The sequence below is a fragment of the Tiliqua scincoides genome, chromosome 8 (assembly GCF_035046505.1).
Source record: "Tiliqua scincoides isolate rTilSci1 chromosome 8, rTilSci1.hap2, whole genome shotgun sequence".
In the NCBI taxonomy this organism is placed as follows: domain Eukaryota; kingdom Metazoa; phylum Chordata; class Lepidosauria; order Squamata; family Scincidae; genus Tiliqua; species Tiliqua scincoides.
In genome coordinates, this window is record NC_089828.1 from 6,956,202 (window position 1) to 6,982,297 (window position 26,096).

At 45.8% G+C, this 26,096-nt stretch overlaps 2 protein-coding genes across 3 annotated transcripts in view; both read right to left on the reverse strand.

The window, feature by feature from the left end:
• Positions 1-239: 239 nt before the first annotated feature.
• On the reverse strand, positions 240-8,887 carry INTS14 (integrator complex subunit 14). Its single transcript, XM_066635675.1, has 12 exons — positions 8,801-8,887; positions 6,909-7,173; positions 6,640-6,747; positions 5,300-5,455; positions 4,534-4,652; positions 4,073-4,215; positions 3,719-3,811; positions 3,489-3,633; positions 2,814-2,947; positions 1,789-1,907; positions 986-1,051; positions 240-626 (listed from the first exon to the last, which is right to left on the reverse strand). Exons 2-12 carry the CDS (start codon positions 7,128-7,130, stop codon positions 375-377), a joined length of 1,557 nt encoding a protein of 518 aa, XP_066491772.1. The 5' UTR covers positions 7,131-7,173; positions 8,801-8,887; the 3' UTR covers positions 240-374.
• Positions 8,888-9,614: 727 nt separating this feature from the next.
• DENND4A (DENN domain containing 4A) overlaps positions 9,615-26,096 on the reverse strand; it is a 64,076-nt gene continuing 47,594 nt past the window's right edge. The window contains exons 21-32 of one of the 2 annotated variants that reach the window (XM_066634848.1): positions 24,992-26,088; positions 23,189-23,402; positions 22,773-22,858; positions 20,182-20,357; positions 19,932-20,078; positions 18,040-18,241; positions 17,582-17,836; positions 16,703-16,820; positions 16,565-16,591; positions 15,856-16,018; positions 14,982-15,046; positions 9,615-14,267 (exon numbers count right to left, since the gene is read on the reverse strand). In XM_066634848.1, the coding sequence (XP_066490945.1) occupies positions 14,131-14,267; positions 14,982-15,046; positions 15,856-16,018; positions 16,565-16,591; positions 16,703-16,820; positions 17,582-17,836; positions 18,040-18,241; positions 19,932-20,078; positions 20,182-20,357; positions 22,773-22,858; positions 23,189-23,402; positions 24,992-26,088 (2,687 nt within the window). In that variant the 3' untranslated portion in view covers positions 9,615-14,130. The remainder of the gene's footprint in view (positions 14,268-14,981; positions 15,047-15,855; positions 16,019-16,564; positions 16,592-16,702; positions 16,821-17,581; positions 17,837-18,039; positions 18,242-19,931; positions 20,079-20,181; positions 20,358-22,772; positions 22,859-23,188; positions 23,403-24,991; positions 26,089-26,096) is intronic. The other variant, XM_066634849.1, reaches the window with a different exon arrangement.

A 26,096-nucleotide genomic window follows, 5' to 3' on the forward strand; every position in this document is an offset into this window, starting at 1 on the left:
AAACATTTCTGTACTGAACTTTCTGAGCAACTTTCCATTTACGTGTTTGATAGTAATATGGTCACAACTAACTCACCATCACTCATGTTACCTCCATCAGTGCCACCTTGTCTGCTATCATGGAAGCTTTAATGAAAAGAACAAAAGCCTCTTGAGTTTACGCTACTAAGAGCTATTTTGGTTCTTGGCAGAGAGGGAATTAAACACAGCTAGTACAAAAGCACTTTTGTAAAGAGGTGTAAAAAATGTAACAAATTTTAATACAATCAAGTTTGCTCACACTGACCAAGTACAAAACACAACACTAAGAACATTGTATGAAAGAAAAGGCCCCCCCTTAAGGCGTAGAGGACCTGGTTCAGCGAGTGTCTGCATCACATCCGTTCAGTCCCACTGCTGGAGAAGTCCGTCTGCAGCGGTGTGATGTTGTGGTCATAAGTGGCGTAGTCAGAGGTGCCAGTGCTTGCCATTTTTAGTTGCTGAGCAGCATGGGTGAGCTGGAAGGCTGCATCGGGGTGGGCTGTGTCTGGGAGGAGGGTGCATTCCCTTTCAAGGATATCTGCCACACCTTTCAACAGGTCCAAAAACCCAAAAGCTAAGGCTGCTTTTCTTAAACGGTTCAGTTCCTACAGAAGAGAGTAGAGAGAGAGAACAGCCACCCTTCAGGCACTTGGAATAGAGAGAGGTTTTTAAGTCAACAAACGGTCTCACTAGGACAAGGAGGTGATTGAAATTCCCAAACAGTATTGTATGTCCCCCTAAACACTTTAGGCCAGTGGCTTTCAAAGATTTACCACTGGGTAGAGCAACTGGTTTTAGGTCACTGAAGGCTCACATTCAGTTCCTACAGCACATCAGCCAGGCCTCAGAGTTGCTCCCTGAACAGAAAGTGCACTCTAGGACCATGGACTGCTCCCTGTAGCCATGCACTGCTAGGTATGATCAGTAATGGGAGATGAGCCATCACAAGGCCTGTGTCCCTCACCTTGTAGAAGGTCTGTGTTTTTTCAGGAAGCTTTCTTGCATTTCTCAGGATCTTCTGTACATCTGTCTGCAGAAAGAGAAAAAGAAATATCTCACAGCAGAAGGCATCCTGGGACAGGTTACTCCTCAAATCTGGCAAAACACACCAACACCATTTCTTACTGCAGTATTTCAGCCCACACCTTGAGTTGTACAAGAAGGTATCAACAAGCAGAAGGAAACACTTGAGGTCAGCCACCACCTTAGTGCCTGCAGCTGCCTTTCTTTTAGTCTATACCTTTCTTTTAGTCAGAGCATGAAGGCTTGTACCTAGTGCCCAAGAACAGCCACTGGGCGAGTTGGGAACTTAAATCCACTGGGCTCCACCATTTGTTCCATAAATGGAATTGTGCTAAACACAGAAGCCACATAGCCCATCAAAGGCCAGAGTCTCGTGGTTGAGAACGGGAGGTTCTCTTGAACCTCCCACATCACCTATTAAAATATGTCATTGAATAGATTTCTAACTTGCTTTTGAGCCAGACAGTTGAGTTATTTACATGAAACAAAGACAGCTGTCTTGTGACTCATTGTCACATAGAATTGCTCTGGGGAGGCATCTCTCCTAAGAACCGTTCTTGAGTTGCCATGGCTGATCCTATCGGCCAGCCACCACAGAGGCTCTGACTCCAGCCAATACCCACCTTATCATGTGATAAACTGGGAAGCACAGTTTCAAAGCACCATCTCATAGGAATCCCAACAGAATTACACATGCAGGAGAAGACAGATTTTGCCAAGGCTTTCAATCGAAAGACTGCTCACCTGGAGACCATTTGGTTTAATCCACACAGTCACATTCTGGGCGTAACTGCGCTTGTTCTTGGGTTGCAGAGGAAAGGGACTTTTGTTATCATCTTCACCATAGGGATTCTCTTTAGCATCTAAAAGAAAATTCAACTTTTGAAGTTCAAGAGCCACTGGGGGAGTTCTGTGAGACAGAGCAAGAGGAGGAGGGATGTATTGTTTGCTTTAAAAACAAACAAGTTCAGCATCAGAAAAGCCCACGTTAAAAGTGATGCATTCATTTCGGACTCTTCATGGTTTATACCAGGGGTGTCAAACGTAAGGCCCGTGCCAGATGCAGTCCCCAGAAGCAATTTCTCCACCCCCATTATCATTTGACTCTCCCAGTGTGATAACTGGGCACGCTCATATCTTTAAATTATGAACAAGTTTTGTACATTTTCTCTTCTGCCATTTGCAGCTAATAAGTGTGTGAGTACAAAGTGCTTATTTCTGCCCATCAGTTGCTTAATGATGTCACTTCCTGCTTAACATTGTCACTTCTGGCCCTCAGCTGGCATCATGAATGCTATTCAGCCCACTAAATGCAATGAGTTTGATACCCCTGGTTTATACCAATCACACATACACACTGGCCTTCCAAGAGTCCCCGGGTGCATATAGGCAAGGACCGAGCAGAACAGTCATGGAAAGAGCAAGAAGACCAGAGAGATGCTTAAAAAATGAAGAGATTGCTAGGCAGGGAACTGAAGTCTCCGCAACCAGACTTTGCTTTCTGAGCCTTCAGCAAACACTAGGCCTAGATACTTGAAAAACAACCTGAATGGTTGGTACAAAATGTACATAAGATGCATCATGTTCTCAGTGCAGAACAACATGTGTGCACCAACACAGAGGCAGAGCTTCTGGCACGTGTGAAGCTTCATCATTTATGCCAACAGGAGCATAAAGGAATCCCTTTGGGAAGCTGCCACTTCTTTTGAGTGAATGGGGAAGTTCTACAGTGTCCAGTCCTACATGGTACCAACAAGTATAGTTCCTACCTGAGATGGGCCCAAGCTGGGCCATCTTCCCCAACCAAGGGAGAGGCTCTGGGCCTGGCTCAAAGAGAGACATCATCAGATTTGACTTCTTCTTGCTGTCAGCTTGAGAATAGAGCATCCCATACCACTCGGGCCTAAGAGGACAAATGGAACATCCACAATGAAGACAGGCATTCTTGCTCTGAGGCAGAGAACATCTTGGCCCACACAAGACTAGGCATGCCCTTTCTGCAAGAAAGACAGTTGGGGATTCCTGTGAAATTGGGACAGCCCTGAGAATAATTTTCTTTTCCCCCTCTCTTTCTGCAGTGTTCAGTGTAGGTTCTAAGATTGGTCCTCAGCTGTGGAAGCCTCCAAAACGGGGCTCTGCTTCCTAGCTGAGGCTTAGAAGCCTCTAGACCACACCTATGAACACAGAAAGGTATCTTATTCTGAATCAGATGATGGGTGCATCTAGCTAAGTTCCCACAATGGCAGACTCTTCAGAATCACATGCTGGGATCTGTCCCAGCCCTCCCTGGAGACTCCAGGAATTGAACCCAGGATCTTCGGTGTGCAGATCAGGTACTCTACCACTGAGCTATGCAGATCCTCCCTCCTGAAGCAGACAAGAGTCATCCACAGAAGAACATCCTCATCTTCATGAAAAAGACTCTCCCGTGTAAGTCTCCATACCCTAACTGAACGATGGCCACCATGCCTTCCACTTTCAGGCTCCCATGCAACAACACACAGAAGTTGGGGATCTTGCCGGCAATCTGATTCGCAGAATTCTCATCTTCGACATCATCGGCAATCCCTGTCCCCACCTCGTCTCCCTCTAGGAAGCAGGAAAATAAAACAGTTATCCAAAGGTGCCCAACTGCATTGTGGCTGCCACTGCAGGGAAAGAGTAAAGGGCTCACCTTTATTGAGCGCAATGGGCAGTACCAAATGTCTAGAGAGGACGGGAGGGCTGGAAATATCTGCGATATCTATAAACCCCACTATCTCCAAATCTAGAAGGAAAAACAACAGGAAAAAAATAGGAAAAAGAAATCAAACTTCAGCATACACCAGCTTAACATGTTTTCACTCTGTGCTTAAGCTACAGCCCACTATTTGCCAAATGCTGTAGGCACTCCCCGAACCAGTCCGAGTCCTCAGAAATGAAACCTGCATTACAGTCTTTTGCAAGTTTGCACAAAACAGTGGAAGCAAGTGGAGAAGTTAAAGGATGGAATAATTTACTGGGGATTCCAGAAACAGCAGCAAGTTACCTGTATTGATCGTTTTAGGAATTGGATCTATTTCCTCATCTATAATGAATGGCTCTGGCCTTGGAAAAGCTTGTACATCTGAAGATAAGTGTCCACATTTCAGAACGGCATGGAACGGCGTGTAAGCCACATCTATCAGCTTGCTAGAACCAGAAAGGGCACTGTTACAACAAAAAATGAAATCCTACACGAGATCGAGAAGTTCTTTTTCTTATAGTTTATAAGAGGAACCACACTCCCCACAAAAACTGGTGATGAGAAACACTTTGGTGTAGAACTAGGCAAGCTGTCATGTTAGATTCTCCACCAGGAACAGCACCTATGAAGAAATTTACACCATACATTTAAACTGGTCCTAAACTGGCTTGAATGACATTCCATTAAGGGAAACAAGAATTGTAGTTTTGTAAAGATGCTAACAATGGGTGCCACCCTGTGATGGCACTCGCAGGCATACTCACCCAAACATAGACTGCACATTCTTCAAGCAAAGGGGCCCATCTATGGTAAATATTTGCCCTTCCCCGTTGTTTAAGTCTATGAGTCGTTCAAGACAATCTAAAGAATCTGAACTCTGGAGCTGAAAAGCAAAAAGAAGTGCCTGTGTGCACTTGCCATGCCATGGACCTGCTTTCTGGTTTCCCCTACCACCAGCCCACTGATTTCCAGCCTCTCAGCCCTTCTTTTATGCTAAGTTCCTTGCACAAAATGTTAAGAGACTTTGAAGATTTCAAAATTCAGGTGCGGTTAGCAAATGTTTTTGCAGGCCTTCTTCTGCTTGCAGATCAAGTACAGAGAAGGCCCAGTTTGTCGAAAGCAAGGCAGTTTCTAACAGCCTGCGCTGACAGTCTGCTGTGCAAGGCACAAAAGTAGCTCGGTCCAAGGGCAGGGGGTCCTGTACTAGTGCAGCCATATGAGGTAAGAGCACAGCTGCATCTTAACAGGCAAGTTTCTCAAGTTCAGCAACATGGGACACTTGACAGTTTCAAGCATAGGCTCACACAAATCAGGTAAGGACAGGGTGTCAAGAGAGGCAGCAGAGGGAGGAAGCAGTTTAATCTCTTGGATCAAGGCCTTGCACCCACAAATGTTTAACTCGCACACATCAGTGCCAAGGCTCAGAGTCCAAGCAGTCTATAAATCAACAACTAGCAGGCACCACTGCCAGTGCTGGGGTGACAGCCCTCTGCCGGCACTCACAGGATCAGGCAGCCGAGGGGGACTCACCTCCTCCAGGTTGGCCATGCACATGACGTACAGCTTGGATGGAAAAGGGAAAGGCAGCGGGAACCGGTTGTTTTCGCTCCGTTGGATGAGAGTTGCTAAAGAGTGGCGGAGAGAGCCTCGGCCAATGCCCAGACTGCCATCCGTGACAAGGACAACCTAAAAAAGGTTACACACAAGATGCACATTGAATTCACTTCTGTGTCCACCTCCAGAGTCTCTTTCATCCTGCAGAACGCTGTCGCTGAGCTTTAAGAGAGGTAGTCTGAGGCTAAGCTAGGAGCTGCAGAATCTGAGCAGCCTTCAGAAACATGACTTTCTTCCCAAGACCTTTGGGGCATTTTGCATGTGAGGCTTCAGTGCAGCTTTGTGCAAACAGCAAGAAGAAAGGCAATGTATGTCCTTTCCTTCCTATATAAAGTTTAACCTGACTTGGCAGCCAAACACTGTGATGCTGTTCTCTCCACATGTGACATATTCTGTGCCATTCTGACTCAGTAGTTCAGGGGTGGGCAGACTCCTGACTTGTGGGGTCTACTTTGTTCTACTTTGTTCTGTAGTAGAACCTTGATTCTGCCAACCTGAGCCAGATGGTGGCAGTTCAAAATGGTGGGTTGGAGGAACAGACACACTCTTAGAATTAAGTGAAACGTATTTGCAATACCAGAATTGAGCTCGTAGTCAATATTCCCCCAAAGGGGTCTATGTCACTGCACGGATCCCTTCGCCAGTAGCATGACAGCGTTTCTGGATGCATGGCAAAGACTAGAGGTGTTGGTTTTTGGTAAGCAAGATAGGCTTACAGCCCAAGTCTTACTGAACACAGAGGGCTTACTTCTGAGTAAATAAGGCTGCAATCCTAACCTCACTTTCCTGGGAGTAAGTTCCATTGAACACAATAGGACTTACTTCTGAGTAGACCTAATTAAAATTGTGCCCTAAATAACATTGTTTTCAAACACCCTTATCGACCCCATTGCTGGATCACCAGGAATGCCAAACTCTGAGCTGGGTGGAGCTCGGTCTAGCTGGGTTTTGAGCTGCACAGACGTGCAAGGGATCAGTGCTCACAGTCTTTTCACAAAATCCTTTCCTGGTTCCCCCTCAAACTCGGTTTCAGCAGCCTGATTTAGAAAGAAGAAAGAGGATTTTTGTTCTTGCAATTGCTAACCAATCAGGAGCCAGAAACTCTTTGCCAGTTTACTGCGGACCCCCCAGAGATCAACCAGATGATCCAAATGTACTTTCTGTCCACTCATCGTGCCGTTTGTACCAGTCATTAGCAATGGAAACATCAGAGAACTTTAAAGCCTCTCTATCTGAAACATGCTCTGAAGTCTCACCTGGCAGGGAATAGCAGCCCCCCATTCCTGCTGCACAATGTTGCAGACCCCAAGCAGGGCTGACTCCAGGCACGTTTTGTCGTAATCGTCCATATTGCTCAGAGCTTCCTGTGGGGACAAATTACACACTTGTTGGCCTGAGTTAGAGAAAGGTTCAACACACAGTCAAAGGGGACTGATCCTGCAGTGCGGAGAACAGCACTCACCAACTTCAACTAACAGACACACCACACTCGGCACAAGCAGTTCCCTGGCTTCATCGACTGTACCTGGAGTGTGTTGTAGTCTCTGGTGAAGGGGACCATCAATTCCCAGAGGGATGAAAACACAACCAAGGCAGTAAATTCCAGCTTGTAGTTGGTGGCCATGTGTTCAAACAGCATGGTCAGGCCATGAGCGGCAAGATGCTTCCGCTGATACTCCTCAGACCCCTCCACGGCGACCGGCCGGGTCATCGAGAGGGACACGTCCATCACCACCACAGTCGGCATGGTGGCTCCTTTCCTTGCTCAGTCAAAGGGGGAAGGGAAAATGCTGCAAAAGAAGAAAAGGTGGTGGAGATCTGACAATCACTTACTAAAAGTGAAATACTGAACATCTTTCATGCATCAACCTAGTTAATATTAGGGGAACTACCATAACCTGTTTCCACACATGTGGTCCAGAGCTAGAGATATAAAAAAGTAGGTATAAATAAGAATATAGGCAAGCAGAAAAGGCGATATATGTTGCAAGGGGAGACAGAGAAACTATCAGTACCAGAAAATGAAATCCAGGAGATTGGAGTTCGTGCAACGATATCTGCCCCCATTTATCCTGTCCTTCTTGTCTTGCCTCACCGCCTGTTGTCTACCCCCATTTTTGTTGTATTTTGTAAGCTCTTTCTGGACAGGGACCTTCTTTAACCTTATGAAACTCGGTAAGCTGCCATGTACCTGAGGGTGGCGGCGGCAGCAGGGATGGTTTCCAAAGCCAAGCAAATGAAGACAAAAGTTGCACAAAGTGTTTCTGTACAGGTTGTTGTCTTTATTAGCCACGATGGGCGGGCACAGTCTGAGATTAGCCAGTCGCTCATTATGCAGGCCAGGTAGAAATTTTCTTCTGTCATCTGAATTGGCCGTGGATGGTGGTTTTCTCACCTCCCCCAGACTGGTGAGGGAGGGAAGGAGTGTCAGGAGGCTTCATGCATTAAAAATGGGTCACTGTGTTTAATGAAGTAGCACAAGTTTGGTGACGTAGCTGGAGGAGGGCGGAGTGCTCAGGCTGGTGGGGGGCCTCATTGAGGCAGGCAAGCAGCCCCTCCCTTCAGAGCCATTCCTGACGGGGAGCAAAACGGAGCCGTACAGAGGAATGGCTCTGAAGGGAAGGGCCACTTGCCTGCCTCAATGAGGTTCCCTGCCGGCCTGAGCACTCCGCCCCCCTCCAGCTACGCCACTGCACAAGTTAAAGCCAAGTGCAGCCTGGTGTCTCTGCTGGGGTGTGACTGTAAACAGAATGCAGGAGATGGCAGGGAGACGCGGGTGTCTTGTGGTCTGTGTGCTCCGTGAGGCTGAGAGATGCCAGCTGGACTAGATGGGTCCTGGGCCTGAACCTGCAGGGCTCTTCTGATGTCCCTATGCAATCAGTCTATGGAACTCCCTGCCACCTTGAGGACCATTGTGAGACACAGGAAGCTGGGCTCTGGCCTGGTCCAGCAAGGCGGCTCTTCCTATGCATGTATCTTGTGTTCCAGTTTGGGGTTTCCGGATGGGGAGTGGCCACTGACGTGCTGCTGATGTGTGGAAAGGTGGCCGCAGTGGTTCCCAGAGCCTTGCAGGTAGACTGCGCTGGGCATGGAGGTTCTGCTTCACCGGCTCTGCTCTGCTCTGGCACACACTGAGACTGAGTGCTGGGAGCATCAGGACGAACTAAAGCAAACTCTGTGGAACTCCCTGCCACAGGATGTGGGGGGCACTTGGCCTAGGCCCCTTTGCAGAGGGGCTGGGCAGACTGATGGAGAGCCCATCCAGGTGACAAGTCCTGACGGGGGCCTGCGGAACTCCCTGCCACAGGACGGAGGGAGGAAGCGGGAAGCAGAGCGAGTGGGGGCGAGGCGAACCCCACCTGGGGAAGGGGCCGTGTACGCAGTGAAAACAACCCCCCATTGGGAGGGCCTACTCACCCGCTGGCCGCCGCCATCTTGGGTCCGTCCCCTCAGCCTCCCCCGCCGCCACGGTAGCCGCGGACTTTGGTTCCGGGGAGACCACAGCCCGCGAGCGCCTATTGCGCAAGCGCACTCTGCCCGGCCGCCTTGCGGGCTCCCTCCGGCCCCGCCTCTCACGACGTCACGGGCACCGCGGGTTGGGCCCGCGCGCTCCTTCCTCCGGGCACGCCCCCTCCTGACGTCACCGGCCCCGCGCGCCACCCCTCCGGCCACACCCCTCTTGACGTCACACGCCCCCGCCCCCGCAGAAAAAAATCCAGCAGCGACACCACGAGAGGGAGGCTGAGGAAGGGCAGGCCGCAGAGGCAGAGCCTCCCCACTGGAGGGCTGCAGTCAGTACACGCCTCCCACGCGCTTTGCGCTGTCGCAGCCCGGCGGGGAGGCTCTGCCTGCCCTCCCAGTGGCAGTGCTCCCTCCCCTGCCTGTCAGGCTCCCAAAGCTTCCTCACTACCGGAGCGAGTTGTCTGGCCCCAAAGGGTCTTGCCAAAGCCCCAGACCATGGAGGGCATCCTCAGCACTCCCACTGCCAAACCCCTGGCTGCCTTTGGAGCTACTTAGGGGCCCAATCCTGTCCAGTCTTCCAGTGCCCGTGCAGCTGTGCCAGGGAGGCAGTCACAGAGGCCCCTGAAGGCAGGGGGACATTTGTTCCCTTTCCCTGGGACTGCACGGAGAGGACTGGGCCCTAAGCCTGGAAATGAGGGAGAAACATCACAGGGACTCGCTTGTCCTCAAGAGAAATCCCACACAAAAGTACAACCACAGAGATCCGTTTCTTACTCCTTTATTGATCCACCATATAAGTTTAAATAGTCCCATTTTTATTCTTTTGGACAGTCTGGGAAGCAAAAACCCACCCTTAGCCATTGCGAACGTTGACAATCACACCTTGATCTACAAAACAAAATAGAACACTGAAACAGGTATCTTTTTTGGTCAATAAAATGTAAACATTACATATTTACACATCTACAAGCATTCATTTCTGAAAGTGCTCTTCTGCAAACGAATGAAGTGCGCCTTTGAGTTTCCAAGGAGTATGTACAGTATTTTCCAGAAATAAACAACCTCGTGGAAATCCAACAATAGTACTTCCTCTGTTACAATATTATACACGCATTTACATGTAATGAATAGCCATTTCTGGATGGGGTAAAGTATTTCCTGCTGAAGAACTGAAAAACCACCCACTTGATAAAGCTGTACATACAACTAAGAGCGAAGTTAACATTGCAGGGCCTTATAGGAACACCCAATGAGGGTCAAATTAGATCAAGCACATTATTGGCCCTGGTGTACTTGGTTCCCCCCCCCTAAACAGCAGCTATGGGGCCCCTAATCCAAACCATGGGTAAAGGGGGCTTTAACCTTTCCCTCCACTGCAGTCCCAATGAGGATCACTCTCCCTCTCCATGGCTATTTGTCCCAGAAAGGAAACTGCCATTGCCATCAATGCTCTTCTGCCTTAAACAGAAGTCTTATCCTCCACTGATATCAAGACAGATCACATGCACTGTGGATATTCCAAAAGGGAAACACAGATTGGGCCACATCGCTGTACAGAACACAGAACTGAGGGCCCAATCTTATCCAGTTTTCCAACGCTGATGCAGTTGTGCCAGTGGGATGGTCACTGCATCCTGTGGTGGAGGGGCAGTCACTTGGGCCTCCTCAAGGTATGGGAACACGGGGCTGCATTGTGGCTATACCAAGCTGGAAAGCTGGATAGGATTGGGCTCTGAGACTTTGGAGACCTGCAGCCTCTCAGGGTAAACAGCACTGGACCAGACAATCCAAAGATGTGCCTTGGTATCAGGCAACCTCATATGTACACACATCATGTTGGATGTCAAGAAGAATCTAAGGAAAAGGCCAAAACTGCAGGGGGGATTTAACCCAAATGGGCAAGCCAAATGCAACATCAAGAGGTGACCTGCATAAATTAATGAGGGCCCAATCCTATCCAATTTTCCAGCACTGGTGCAGTCGCAATGCAACCCCAAGGTAAAGGAACAAATGCCCCCATACCTTAAGCAGGCCTCTGTGACTGCTGCCCCACCACAGATGCAGTGCATGCCCCATTGGCCCGGCTGCACCAGCACTGGAAAACTGGATAGGACTAGACCCTGAACCATTGGGGATAGCATCACAGAACTTTCATTTCACATTGTCTTTCAAAGCGATGTCTTTCAATAGCACTTTCACTCATTCAGCTTTCACTTACCAAGTGCAGGGAATCAGATGTACATGCACATGTGAACTCCTACTAGACCAACAGCTCTCTATGTCACATGGCAAAACATCTGAAAATGAAGGGAGCTTCAGAAATGATTTGTGATACAGCATGACAAGATTAAGAGAATCTTGGGAGAAAAAAAATCAAATATTCCTTGGGATGTGCAGATGATGAGTTGTGCCTAAAAGAGCTCTCTGGAGCCTGACCAAATCCTGCAGAGAAGACAGTGGTAGACTCTGTACATACTGTCAAGCTGGCTACATATATGTATAATCCAGTAAGTGCATGATTTTGTTATATCTAAAGTTGAGTTGGCAGTATGTGCTCCAATTGGAATGAAGAAGTTAATTTTTAGCTGCTATGCTAATAGAAGCCTTGATGGTATTTGTCAGCATGGATGCTCTCTCTCTCTCTCTCTCTCTCTCTCACACACACACACACACCCCCCCTCTGACAGATAGGGGGCCTATTCCAAAACCATTTTTGCTAACATTGGGCTCATTTTAGTTTACCATACAAAGGTGGGAGAGCAGGTCTACTGTGCAGTTTTCCTAGTAGCATTAGACACACCAGAAAAAGCTCAGGAAGGAGATAGGGATCCTTCTTCATAGCTATAAAGTGCTATATAACAGTGGCTTTCATGCAGCAAACAAGAAGTGGCATTTCAGACACTGACCAACACTCCTTTTGTTCCATACAGCATAAATACATAGGTTAGGTTGGCAACCTTCAGTCTCGAAAGACTATGGTATCGCACTCTGAAAGGTGGTTCTGGAACAGCGGCTAGTGTGGCTGAAAAGGCCAATTCGGGAGTGACAATCCCTTCCACACTGGGAGCAAGTGCAGTCTGTCCCTGGTCTGTCTCCCTGGCTATGGGCCTTCCCTCTTTGCCTCTTAGCCTCAGTCTGTTGGCCAAGTGTCTCTTCAAACTGGGAAAGGCCATGCTGCACAGCCTGCCTCCAAGTGGGCCGCTCAGAGGCCAGGGTTTCCCACTTGTTGAGGTCCACTCCTAAGGCCTTCAGATCCCTCTTGCAGATGTCCTTGTATCGCAGCGGGTACTGATTTATGTTTGTGCCAACCAGTGTGCACAACTTAGGGCCCAATACTATCCAACTTTCAGCACCAACACAGTCATGCCAATAAAGCATGTGCTGCATCTTGCGGTAGGGTGACAGTCACGGATGCCTCCTCAAGGAAAGGGAACACAAGACTGTGGCCCTAGAAACTGACTGCCTGAGCTTTCCACACACCCAACAAGGCTTTGACATGTTTCTGGAACAGCAGGTCCCCCCTCCCCTGCTGCATGGCAAATTGATTTTGAAACTGAGGGAAGCATCTGAAGCAGTTCTTCATATGGCAAGTCTCTACTTGCCAAGTTCAAAGATTAAGAGCCCAATCCTATCCCACTTGACAGTGCTGATGAAGCTGTGCCAACAGGGCATGCACTGCATCCTGGGGTGGGGGGCAGTCATGGAGGCCTCCTTAAGGCAAGGAAACACTTGTTCCCTTACCTCTGGGTTGCACTGTGATTACACTGGCTCTGGAAAATTGGGTAGGATTGGGCTCTCAGAGTCCCAATAGGATCTTTAGATTCTGACCTCAGAATAAAGGAATTGCGAAGGTATTGATTATTAGCATGATTATTCTGAGATAATCTGAATAAACTGAGTAAGGGGTAGCAGTACTGGCAGCAAATCTTTGTGTGAACAAGTAACACTACATGGATATATAATGCAGAATGTTCTCCAGCTCCTCACATTTCTATCTAGCAGGCTATGAAACAGAAGCAGCACAAGGTTATGCAACCAAAAGTAAAGAATTGCCACCCTGCCTGGGAATTAGCAAATGACCAGAAACAAAATCTCAGACACATCTAGTACAGTGACCTCAGAGTAGTTTTTACTTTGTCTACATTGCCTATAACTAGAAGTGTTTGAAAATGCTGTTATTTTACTCAGAAGCAAGCCCACTGTGTTCAGTAAGTCTTAGGGTCAAATCCTATTGAACTTTCCAGCCCTGGTGTAGCCATGCCAATGGGATGTGAGCTGCATCCTGTGATCTGAGGGTACTTATGGAGGCCTCCACAAAGCCTTATCTAGGGGTTGCATTGCAGCTATACCAGCACTGGAAAGATGGATAGGATTGGGTCCCTAGGCTGTAATCCTATCTTACTCACCGGAAACAAACACCTTTACCTATAATGGATCTTTTGCCATCCTCCCCATTTTTTTTTTTTTAGATTAGCTTTGGATTCTGGTTTTTCTATCTATAAATACCACAGTGCCTCTGAACAGTCAAAGATGTCAGCAAATTGTTGACAAGACCCAGCAGTGGGTGACAGAGAATGAGAAAAATTGCAGTCTACAATTTCTTCAAAGTGACTCATGCATGTTCATGATGAAAGCTTCATACAAGTTTGCTATACTTGTCAGCTCAAATTTGCAATGTGAAGGTGTATTTTTTTTTGGGTGGCAAATGAACATAGACAACTCAAACTCTAAATCTAGGACAGTATTGAAATGTCCATACTACTTAAAAAAAAAAGATTTTTTTCCTCTGACAAAGATGACCAGTTGCTATAAACAGCAATATTCTAAGGGAGAACCAAGGTATTGCTGACACAACAGGATCACTGAATTCACAATAGTAATTTAAAAAGATAAAAAAATATGAACTTACTCTAAATAATTTAAAATCTGTTATTATACAATTCTAGTCTGTGCTCTGTAACATTTTTCACATCCTATGTAAACAGTTTGCAAAGCTTATTTCATTCACGCAGACTCTAGTGCATGATTTTGCTCCAACTCTGCCTAAGCTCCTTTCTCCAATGGACTGCAGGTTTCTCCCCTAAGCAGTCTGCAGACACTATCAAGGAACAGAGAACCAGCTTTGGCTCACAGTTCATTATTCATTCCAGTATCGCTTTCCCCGTCTCCTAGGAAATTCTGATGCAAGAATAAAAATAATATTAAAACTTGAAGATGACGAGAGTCTTGGTGAAGTCTTTTTCTTTACATATGAACAGTGACTCGTTACTGGGAATCCTTCCTTTTTAAAGATACGGTTCCCCAAAAATCTTTCGACATTCCATCACCCCGGTACTTGGAGGCTTATCACAGCGGTGGGTACTTTTGACCTGGTTTTCCGTAAGACGGTCATAAGCCACTTTGTATTCTCTGTCAAAAGCGTCTGCAGGAACAGAAGGGGGGGAATGAACAAAATAGATTGATGCAACAGTCACAAGGAATAGTCTAGTTTAGCTGTGGTTTTCATAATGAATCAGCTGTATTCTTAACACACCTCCCATTAAGCTTGTACAAGTGAATTTTTCCAGTTGGCTGTACCCAGGGTGGATATTCTGAAATAGGAAGTCCATTTTGGTGGACTCATACTGTGGGTTTTACTCTTGTATAAATGTAATAGGGAGTTTATACATGGAGGAGAAAAAGAGAATGGGAGGGGAGGAACAGTCCACTGCTATCTACTTGAGGGTACAATCCTAACCCCTTATGTCAGTGCTTTCCAGCACTGGCATGGCAGTGCCAATGGGACATGTGCTGCATCCTGCAGTAGGGTGTCACTCACGGAGGCCTCCTCAAAGTAAGGGGAGGTTTGTTTCCCTTACCTCAGAGCTGCATTGCCCTTACATCAGTGCTAGAAAGCACTGACGTAAGGGGTTAGGACTGCACCCTTAGAAGAACTTCCGTACCCATTTTTCTCACTCACCATAGCCAAGTAGCAATTTACAGGCCTGATTTTAGAGAACAGAAGTCACTAAACACCAAAATGAAAAAATTGTACTGCATCTTAACAGGATTGCAGAGCAGGCTGCAAATTACAAGTCAACTCAATGACTCATGAAACAACTTTCATGCACATAGCAGAACACCATTGATGGCTTACCTATATCAATGTTGTCTCTTCCAAGAGCAACAAGGGAGAGAAATAATATTTCCCTATAAAGACTCCTAGAGAGAGAGAGAGAGAGAGAGAGAGAGAGAGAGAGAGAGAGAGAGAGAGAGAGAGAGAGAGAGAGAGAGAGAGAGAATGAATTATTGGTATGTATTATTTAAAAATTCTGTTGTTTTTTTAATCCTCCCATTTTAATTCTGTGCCTGTATTAGCACAAGATACCACACTTCAAAAAATCTTGAAATTCTTCTCCAATTCACATTAAGGTCCCAAACCTTTCCAATGTTCCAGTGCCAATGCAGCTGCAATGCAGCTCCAAGGTAACACTCTCTTATTTTGAGGAGGCCTCTATGACTGCCCTCTCACAGCAGGAAGCAGTGCACACCCCATTTGTACGGCTGTTTCAGTGCTGGAAAGTTGGATAGGATTGGGTCCTGAAAAAGTGATTTTTAATAAACATTTTGTAAAGCTGATTGCCATGTTGCCAAGTAGGATGTTAACAAACCTAGAAACATTGTGACTGCTTGAATGAGGATAGTAAAGCTCCCAAGGTCCACTGATGGTCGGAAAGCACCTGAGCAGCACTGCAGAAGCCCTGTGGGCGTGGATATGACTAGTCACTTGGATAAGAGCCCCCTGAAAGCTCCATATAAGAGCAGGATATGGAATGTATGCAAGATTTATTTCAGTCAGGTATTTAGTCAATCACCTAATCAACACTGAGGACCTGGCACCAAGGCAAAGCATCAAACTTTCTATCCAGGCAAAACATCAAAAGGTTCAAAGCTCTACACGGGGGTAAGTAGTACTTTTCTCACATCACACCATGAGATGACAGATTCCCTCTGGCTGTTTTCAGCCTTACCTCTGCCGTTTAATCTGTGGGAATTTGTTCAATCTCTCTAGGATTTGACTCATTGGTCCATAGACATCATTCATCTTAATACTCTTCACCATGCTTCTCAAGAGATCCTGGTTAAATGAACTGTCATCTTTCTGTAGTATGCGGACCATTGGGTACTTTTGAGCTGAGGAGAAAAAGTGGTATTTAAGGTGGAACCATTACAACAACAAAAGCAGCAAAAAAGTAAATGAATAAATAAACAGCTGAAAGGGTAAAAGCAAAGATTTTTTTTAAACCAGTTTTAAAAAATTAGAAGATGTCATACACAGACAGATGTCACACAGAGTCAAGATAAAATAATACAAAAATAAAAGCAAATAGGCAGCCATAAAAGAGGAGTTTTGGCTAAGAGCATCACTGCAATCAAACTGGTACTAAAAGTTAGTCTATGAAGTGAGCCTTGAGACTGACACAGAATTTTATGGATATGTCATCTACAAGTCACCTTATAAATTCTGCAAACACCCAGCACAAATATTCATCTCAAAAAATGTTAAGACAAGAATTTATAGCTTCAACAAAAATAGGCTGGAAAATAAATTTGTGCTCAGGCAGTACTTGGAAGCCAAAAAGCTGCTATATAACATACATACATGCGCGCGCACACACACACACGGGATGGGGGATATAAAATAAATCAGCTTTAACAGGACTGAGTATTAACACTCACTCTCAAATACAAGAGTGTGGTTTTGACCTGCAAGACAAAGAGAGTGGAATGATCAACACTTTCATTACCTATCAGTTCAAGCTAGTAGTGATTATGGTGAAAATCACAACGACTGAGATTCAGGGCTGAGTAACTTACTCTGTGCATTCCATAAAATATAGAGAGGTTGCACTGGGTCTTTGTGCAGCTTCATGTTGTCCCACAGCATCTGAATGAGTACATGCTTGCTGTCCTCTAAGATACAGTTTCGAGGAATCTGATTGGAAAGGACACAAACACAGGTCTCAGAAATAGGAACAGGAAATGCAGCAAAGTTGCTTGACGCAAGACAGAGAGAAAAAGATGGCTCTCTGTCCTCCTGACTGAATGAACTGAGTTATAGTTTGAGATTATGCCTGCCTTGTTTTTGCATTCCTGAAGCATTTCAGCAAAGACAATGGTGAAGGATGCCCAGTCCTGTACTTTCTGGCTCCAGTTTAGAATGTTTCTCTCCCTCGCTTAGAAGAGGCTAACAGAAAGATCTTAAGAACCAAGAATATTTCCAGCATTTGTTTCATGCAGCTCTAAAGCAAACTAGAAGCTCTGTCTAAATAGGACACTATAATATCAAGCAAGAAAAGGAGCCATGAGGCTTGGTGCTTAAATTCATAACATCATGTGTTGCACACCCAAAATAAACTAAGCAGCCGCGGACCTCCATAGCCCCGCGCCTGGGGCAAAGCTCCATGATGGCGCCAACCCCCGCAGGCAGAAATCTGCCCCTCCTACTCACCAGAGGCTCACGGAGCCTCACGTGACCTCCTCCTGTGCCGGGGAAACCTCTGTGAGGTTCCCCAGTGCTATAAACTGTGCTTCCGGCAAACCGGAAGCACAATTTCCAACCCTGTCAGGAACCTCAGAGAGGCTTCCATGGGGTCCCAGCGGCTGGCGCCTGGGGCATTTGCACCAGGGGGGCCAATGGCAGGCACACAAATGAAACTAGGTGCTGTATAGTCAGCAAAAGTCTGTTTTTCATACCTTTAAGTGCTTATTGCAGTGCTCTGAGGACAGGATCAATCCTGGTAAGTTACTGGGCAAGTCCAGGCGTCGGAAATACCACACTAGATTCCAGAACACAATAGGATGATGGTCCACAAACTCTGCCACTGTGATTGCATGATCCCCTTCATTTTCTAATAAACTTTCAAGCTCCTTCCAAACAACTAGAGGACTGAGATAAGGAACAGTTATGGGCTCTGGATTGGGCAAATGCCACTCTAGCCCCAGTGGACCCTATGGTACAAAGATAAAAAAGAAAGAGAAGCCTGTCAGCAGTGTGTGGGAGAACATTTCCAAGATGCCCTTATGTTTAACCAGGATAGTCTCTTTTGCTTCGCTTGTCAGCAAGATGACATGCACCAATTTTGCTTTGCTGGTCTTTCATTTGTGATGAAAACCAATGTTAAGAAAAGAGAAAAGGAGTTATGATCACTCACAGCTGTTCCCTGCAAAGTGGCAGGCAAGCTCCCAGTGGGAACAATGTGGCCAGGATTGTGGATCCCCATTTCCAGTGGACTGTAGGTGCTGATGCTTCTTGACAAGGGATGACTGATATCTTCAGCTTCAGCAGCATTTGGCCTTCTTCCAGAGGGGATCTGAATGCTCCTGGCACAGGTGGTTCCAGACTGTTTTGCTTTGCTGCAAATAAAAGATTTGCCAATACAACAGTTTTAATTTAATATGTTTATTTAACAACTGTGCCATACTATTGGCAGGATCTTGGCAGCAGGAAACAAGACTGCAGTTTAACAACTAAGCAGAAACATACATGATGTTTCTTCCTCTTGAATCAAAACTATACCTTTAATCCTCTTTCCTGCTTTCCCCACACCCTGTCTTAGCTCCTCTCTCCTCTTCCCTAAGAAGAACACTTTGATCACCATCATGCAACTATCACTATTAAATTATCACCATTACTTGTGCTGTTTTTATAAGATGCTTTGGATTTGTCAGGATTGCTTTATTTGTCATAAACTGCCTGTCATGGTCCAGCAGTTATTGTGAGTGGGGAAGAGAGCCAAAAACTATTCCTTGCTAGCCCCTTCCTGTGACCTTCCCTCACTGCCACCAACTGTAAATTCTTTATATGGCTGTGTGGTGAATGGGGACCCCTTCAATAGATCTCTCAATGTGTTGAGCAAGTTAGCAAGCTTCATTTCTGACACTTGATCATCTGCATGTACCCAGGCCAAGTCAAGGGTGTGGACTATGAATGTCAGAGAGTCTGGTCTGTCTTCGGCAAAACAAAAGGTCAAGGAGAAAACAGCCAGCGCTTGCCATTGATCAAATCAATTTACCTGACCTTGTTTCTTAGGAACTGGACCTGGTGTTTCTCAACTTTGAACCACCAATCAAAGTGTGGACTGAGCTCAGGGGATGTCCTTAAAAGAAGTTAACTAGCCTGAATCTGGGCAGGTCATTCCTGCTCTCAACACAAGAGGTACCTGTACATGACTGACCACTTCCTGATGGTGGATGAGGAAACTGCATGTGAAGTGAGAACCTTTCTAGGTAGAACAAGGCCTAGTTAAGTCACATAAGGAGTTCCTTATTTTCATTTTGCCTCTAACTAGACCTGTTTTTACTCTTACTTACCTTGTTTTTAAATTTCTCAATAATCTCTTCTTATGTTTACCAACTGCTTGCCCTGCTTTTCTGTCCAGAGCAAAGAGCCATCTCCTCCAGCTCCCCAGAGCTTCACTACCACAGGCCAAGGTGGGTGCCAAGGTTAGCCTGGTCAAAGGACTCCTAGGTTGTTCCTGCATTAGCTGGTTTCTGTGCTGAGGCAGTGCAGGCTTTGGGTGTTTAACAGACAGGAGAGTGGGATGAACAAGACCACTCCAATTCCCCTTCTGTGGACAGTGAATCTACTAGGTTTTAGCATGAAAAGAAATCCCTGTATGAATTTTTTTTCCTTTAGTACCGTAACTATTTACAGCACAACACAGAACACAGCACAAACACAAAATGGAGAAGCAAGGATAGGCCTCCATCATTGGGTGTTTGGGTGATGATGAAACTGCCATCACCCAACAGATTGCTTGAGGGGGAGCTGCTGCACCAGCCTCCTTGTACTATCTGTGGATAGTAAAGACCTTAGTTTTAGGAATAAGGGCAGGGAAGAAGTCTGGCAATGGGCCACCCAGTTGCCAGCAACCAAAAGAGTACAATGGGATAAACATCAATAGGATCAGCCACAATGACTCAGTGAGGACTGGGTTCTTGGGGGAAGGATATATTTGTATGTTAATGAACAAACAAATGTCTGCAACTGAGCCAGTCTTTTCTTTGACAGAATGAGTCAGAGCATGACGTATTTTGCGTTTACCTGTCTGAATGCAAGTCTTCCTGAGCAGGTACTAAAGATGCAATAAATCCTGGAGTGGGGTCAGAAACACAAGATTTTCCTGTCTGGCTTGTAAAGGGTACTGGAAGCTGCATGTTCTCCAAAGAGGGACTGGACTTCAGGAAATATCTTTGAAAAAGTACAAAAATTCAAGCGATTAGAAGATTTTTAAAAAAAAATCTCTTAAAATCTTTTTTGGGAGAACTTCGAGCAAGAATCCAATAACCATTACCTTCCAGGTCCTCGGAGATCTCGGATTTCAATATTCAGGAAAGGTAGGAATAACTTTCCACAGAAAGGGCATGTGGTGTTAAGATTGGAATCGTCTGCTGTCCAGCCTGCCATGATCTCTTCATCGTGTACTAAACAGTCACAGGTATGACATCGTGAACAGCTTGAGATGAGAACCTGTGTAAAACATTTAGTTTAAAAGCCTCATTATTTCCACACTAGGGAGGATGAAAAGACTTCCTAGAAGGGGTTCCCAGTCAGGGCAAGTCTCAAGGAAAAGTTCTAGGGTGAGCCCTGGCTTCCCCTCCTGCACTGGCAAACTTTATCCTGATATCCTTTAACACAGGCCCAGCAGAAACTCGGATGTAGGCTGAGGTAGCCCAAACCCACCACAACAAAACATTTTTTAAAAAAAAACCCACCTCATCTGTGCATACATGTTTGTACGTGTATTCATGATACGTCCTCTCCCCTCCCATGCCTCCCCCTCCCCCTTCCTGGATCCTGTTTCCATTGAACAGGAAGAACGCAGCATGCTGGAACTGAAGCAGAGAAAGGAGGTGAGGCAGAAAGGGAAGGGGAAGGGTTGACTATGCCTCCCTCTCATCTTCTGCTCCTAGAGAAAGGAGCTGTCTTTTTACAAAGCACTGTGAACACTGACAGTGCTATAAATAACAAAGTATGCAGACTGTCCACAGAAATGAATGCACTTCTGGTTTATCACAGTGAATACTAAGGGCACAATCCTACCCGGCGCTGGAACAGGCAAGCCGGGAAGCTTGCACTGTATCCAGTGTAGGATAAGGGCCGAAAGCGGCTCAGCCAGACGCAAGGCGATTGCCACTATGGGTCACCTTGGACCTGCGCCACCTCAAGAGGTGGTGCAAGTCTAAAGAGAGTGGAGCGGCTTCAAGCCGTTTGGGGTTTGGGATGTGGGATCCGGCATAACCAAGCGAAGGGCAGGATTGCACCCTAAGTCAATTACAGTTGAAAACTTGAACTACATTTGAATTTACTGTTTTGTAGATATCTGAGTAACAGCCGTCTTAGGTATATTTACTCAGAACTAAGTGCACAGCCATAAAGCCCATTCTAGACATGTTTATTCAAACCATCTCAAAGGTTTTTATGATGGTTAGTATTATGGCCTTACCCCCAAGTAAGTTTGTAATTTGTCAGAGTCTAAGGCATATTTAATTAGACATAAGCCCCGCTGAATCCAGTGGGACTTACTTATGAGTGAAAATGGACAGGATCATTTTACAAAGTTCAGAAATAAGGGGACAAAAGATCATCTGAAGCAAATATTATGTGGAAAAATATATTGAAAACTAAAAACTAAAGCATAGAAAACTAAACCTAATTTATAGGCAAAGATGACATTATTGAAGTAGGACATTACTGATAGAAAGGTCAGATTTTTTTCTGTGGCCGGGTAGGTTAGTACAAATGTTTGAGAGCTAGTAATGTTAGTGAACTTATTTGCAAGGATGGTTTAATTTTTTCACTCTCTATCAGAGTTGCACAATAGAACCAAAAGAACCTTAATAAGGAAACATGTTGGCAACCTTTAGTCTCGGAAGACTATGGTATCGCGCTCTGAATGGTGGCTCTGGAACAGTGTCCTCTCCAGTACGCGAAGCCTGGGTAAAGTAGGTATGGAGGATAGGCTGTTACCCATGCAGCAAATTCCCCCTCTCCACGTCACTGAAATGGTCCAATGGAAAAGCAGAAGCCAATACAGTTGGTTCCAGCGGCGTCGCAAGGAAACAAGTGTGCTGATTTAAAAAAAAACAAAACAACTGCCCCTCATAGATTTATCAACTAAAGCTAAAATTAGTTAGTGGACCAGACTACTGATTTAACCTATGAAAGCTTGCATGCCAAGGTGAAAACCAATTCAGTTTCATCATGTGAATCCACCAAAACACTAGGACAGTCAATGTGGAGTGTATGAAGGTCCATGAAGGAGCGCGGCTAAATTCATATCCTCACCCTCTCCTCATTAGCAGTGCCATTTTATAGCCTCGAGATTAATTCGCTGTTTCAGACCTTTCTATACTTCAATCAATCTCTACAAAGTTCTTCAGTGTTCAGTAGATCTTGTCAAGGGCACATCCCTCCCTGCCACAAAAAATTAATTAGCTGCCTCAATGGAAGGGGGGAAAAAAACCCAGCTGTGGGAATATGCTCCACTGTAATGTCAACAAATTAGCAGCTGAATTAATCTATTTATAGAGCTGACAAACACATTTTAGATTGATTTGCTGGCTTCTCTTCCCAACAGCCTATCAGTGGGCATCAATGATTGTTCATTAGAATAGTAATTAGCCTTTTGAGGGTTCCTTTGGAAGACTAATGATAAACTCATTATCATTGACAAAAATGCTTCCATTACATCAGGATTTTAGCTGAATATCAGAAAGGTTGCCTGGATATATTGCCATAAAGCGGTGGCTCTTGGATAATAAAAGTAGAATCAGAAAACAACTTTCAGAAGAGTAACCAGAAAGCAAGTGAATGACCGTTTTTATTCAATATCCTCCCCTAGTTGTAACAAATATGCTTTTTTAAAAAAGGGATATCATGTACCTCCATTGCATAATTCTGGAATACGTTTGTGCTGCAAGACGATACCAGCTCTGAGCTGTCCGGCAATGGAAACTTTGAAACGGAGCCTAGAAAGCAAAAGGATGTATGTCATTCAAGAAAGAAACAAAGACTTGCCCATGAACATTCTGTTGGCTGTGGAGAGAGGGGGGCACCTTTCAGTGGACAAATCCTCCAGCCCACTTCAAAGAGGCAGGGTTTCTAGATGCCTCTGGAAGAGGGGAGGAGGAGCCCTCTCTGTCTTGGAGGTATCACAGTTGAGAAACAGAGCCCTCCCATGACAGGGGAGACTACATGAGGTTACTTTATTTTGTTAAACAGGCTTCTGCCAAAAGCATTATTCGGGGAAACTACCCATAATGTATAAGGGGATTTGAGATCTTGGAAACTCTTCTTACCAAATTGAGAGAAACGCTTTGATGAGCCATTGTTGGAAGCAGAACTCTCAAGGCTTGTCCTGCTCAGACCAATTCCCTTTACCACTGAGGAGGAGGTGTCCTGAGGGGAAGAGGTGCTTTCATACTCATTGCAGACTTCTTCATCTGTCAGAGAAGCCGATTCCAAATCCAGGGCCCCAAGGGATGAAATGCTTGCTTGGTCAGAGCTTTGATCCTGAAAACAAGAAGAGGGATATTTTCATTTCTTAGAGGTTAAAAGGAAAGTAGTTGGAAGAGACACCACCGGTATCTGCCATCAAGCTCAGCCAGAGACCATCAGTACAAGACTCACTGAAGATCCAAGGTGGCTCTTCTGCCAGCTCATTGCTTTGAATGTCAACCTTTGTTAATTAGAGGGCAATATGGACACTTAATGGATTAGCAATGTCAAACTACTTAACTCATTTTTACAGCTAACTTTTGCAGAAAACACTCTAGTCTTCATTTGTTATCAGGCAGGGGTCTGGGTTCACCTTCACCTTTCATTCATTTCACCCACTGGTGTAGCTAGAGGGTGGGCGGCACACTAAGTTTTGCAGGGAGCCTCCCTGCAGCGCAAACGGCTCCTCCCCTCCCCTTGGAAGTCGTGTGTGTGTGTGGGGGGGGGGGAAACAGAGGTGAATGGCTCTCAAGGGGAGGGGAAGGAGCCGCTTGCACGCTGCAGGGAGGCTCCCTGCAAAACTTAATGTACCGCCCTCCCTCTAGCTTCCACAGTGATTTCACCTCAAAGATACCAGTGAAAACAGATTCAAAGACTTTCCCTTTCTACTAGCTAATAAATCCTGCCTGGTGTAAAAACAAAGGCTTGCATTTTTCCCACAGTTCCAGAACAGCGATGGCCCCGTCTGTTCTGCAACCACTTCTCTTCCCATTATTGTGTTGGCAACCTTCAGTCTCGAAAGACTCTGGTATCGCGCTCTGAATGGTGGTTCTGGAACAGCGTCTAGAGTGGCTGAAAAGGCTGATTCGGGAGTAACAATCCCTTCCACACTGGGAGCAAGTGCAGTCTGTCCCTGGTCTGTCTCCCTGGCTATGGGCCTTCCTTCTTTGCCTCTTAGCCTCAGACTGTTGGTCAAGTGTCTCTTCAAACTGGGAAAGGTCATGCTGCACAGCCTGCCTCCAAGCGGGCCGCTCAGAGGCCAGGGTTTCCCACCTGTTGAGGTCCACTCCTAAGGCCTTCAGATCCCTCTTGCAGATGTATCGCAGCTGTGGTCTACCTGTAGGGCGCTTTCCTTGCACGAGTTCTCCATAGCAACAACTGCCTCTCCATTTGGAGCCTTGCAGAGCAAAAGTTAAGTTCAGGGATCTTATTGCAGTTTAAGCACTCCTGCTTTTTGATGGCTCTCCAGATCACGGGGTGTTGACATGGACATAGATCTCTGTCTAAAATAATTCTGTTCTTTTATATGGCAGGGAATGGCATGCATATGCATCCCTCACTACAAGCTCAGAGGTGCCCCAAGGCTTAAGAGAATGAGATTTCCACAGCATAGAATTCAAACAAATAAAAAGTAAAGAGATCTCCTCATTAGCCTACTCTAACAATGGTGGTGTTAAAGTCCACCAATCAGGCTGAGTTGAAGATTCAAAACAGTAGCTAGAAACCTCCCTCTGCTCCTGACAAGCACCCTACAACAGAGGAGATGGTACAGCTTGCACATGAACCACAAGCATTCAGTAAGGTGCAAGACTCAACACCTGAACTTCTACCAATTATCACCTTGCTTTTTCCACAGGAATGATCTATGAAGAAGAAAGACTTACCTTTGATGATGCTGCATAAGTTGCAAACTTTGAGTACCACCTGCTGGCTTTCTCTGCAACCCCTTTCCCTGCAGAAAACATGCTGCTCTTCAGAACATCAAAGGTGGGTGTTAGCAGCATATCCAAGTTGAATGAAGTGGGAGATGCAGGTGTCACTGCACCAGTCATGTCCTGAGACTGACCCCTTGCCAGGTTACTTGGGGAGAATGTTGGAGAGGACCAAAGCCTGGCCCTCACTCGTTCCTCATTTTTTGCCTGGCAGCTCTTGGATTTGGTAAGGATTCCTGGCCTGGGTGAATTTGGAGGAAGGCTTGATCTCCGGCATGGTTGTGCTAGTGTTGGACTCTTTTTACTGGTGGTCTTGTCATTGCAGGCTTTTTGCAAGTCTATGCTTGGTGTGCGGCTTGTTAAGGGACTACTCATGTTGTTCATATACATCTCTATTTCTTCAGCTAAATCTCGCCTTGCAGATGGGGTTGAGACGCTTTTGTCATCATCTTCTTCCTCTTCCTCCTTCTGTTGTTCCGTCTCAGCAGCCAATAAGGATAGCGGATCAAATCCCACTTCGACATCGGTTTTCTCAATGGGCTTTACTGGAACACTTATGGCACGCTGAATCCTCTTTGGTTTTTTATTCAATGGTTTTATGTTTTTTGTCAGAAAAGGCTCATTATCTAAATCTTCCAAATCAAATATAATAGGGGACTCTGTTTTGTCACTGAAACTGTTCTCATAGAGAGCATCTTCATCACTAGATTCTTTCTCCAGGGTTCCTCTCTTACTGGACCCCAAGGACAATCGTCTGATATTAAGAGTCTTTGGCCTCATTCTCTTCTCAAGCGTTTTAGAGAGGATTTGGGTGTCCACTCCTAGTTTTTCAACAATTTCTCCAGGACTTGTTTCCTGGTTAATTTGGTTTTTCATGAGCTCTATCAGGGCATCTCCACTTAGATTACGGTTCCTGCTTCTCCATACCATCTGTTTGTGGTCTGTTCCAGTAACATTTAAAGGCCTGTTTCTTAAGTTTTCAGTTCTATTAATTCTCGCTTTGTTGATATCCTCAAAACAAGAGGAGAATAGCAGTCCTGCGGAGCTTTCTGAGAGA

What these genes read in the sequence shown, in the direction of transcription:
- INTS14 (XM_066635675.1), bottom strand. Translation starts at nt 7,130, where the DNA reads ATGCCGACTGTGGTGGTGATGGACGTGTCCCTCTCGATGACCCGGCCG. An exon ending in GAGACTACAACACACTCCAG is followed by an intron (nt 6,748 to 6,908) that starts GTACAGTCGATG and finishes TTGTCCCCACAG; the next exon opens with GAAGCTCTGAGCAATATGGA. An exon ending in GTGGCCATCGTTCAGTTAGG is followed by an intron (nt 2,948 to 3,488) that starts GTATGGAGACTT and finishes TTGTCCTCTTAG; the next exon opens with GCCCGAGTGGTATGGGATGC.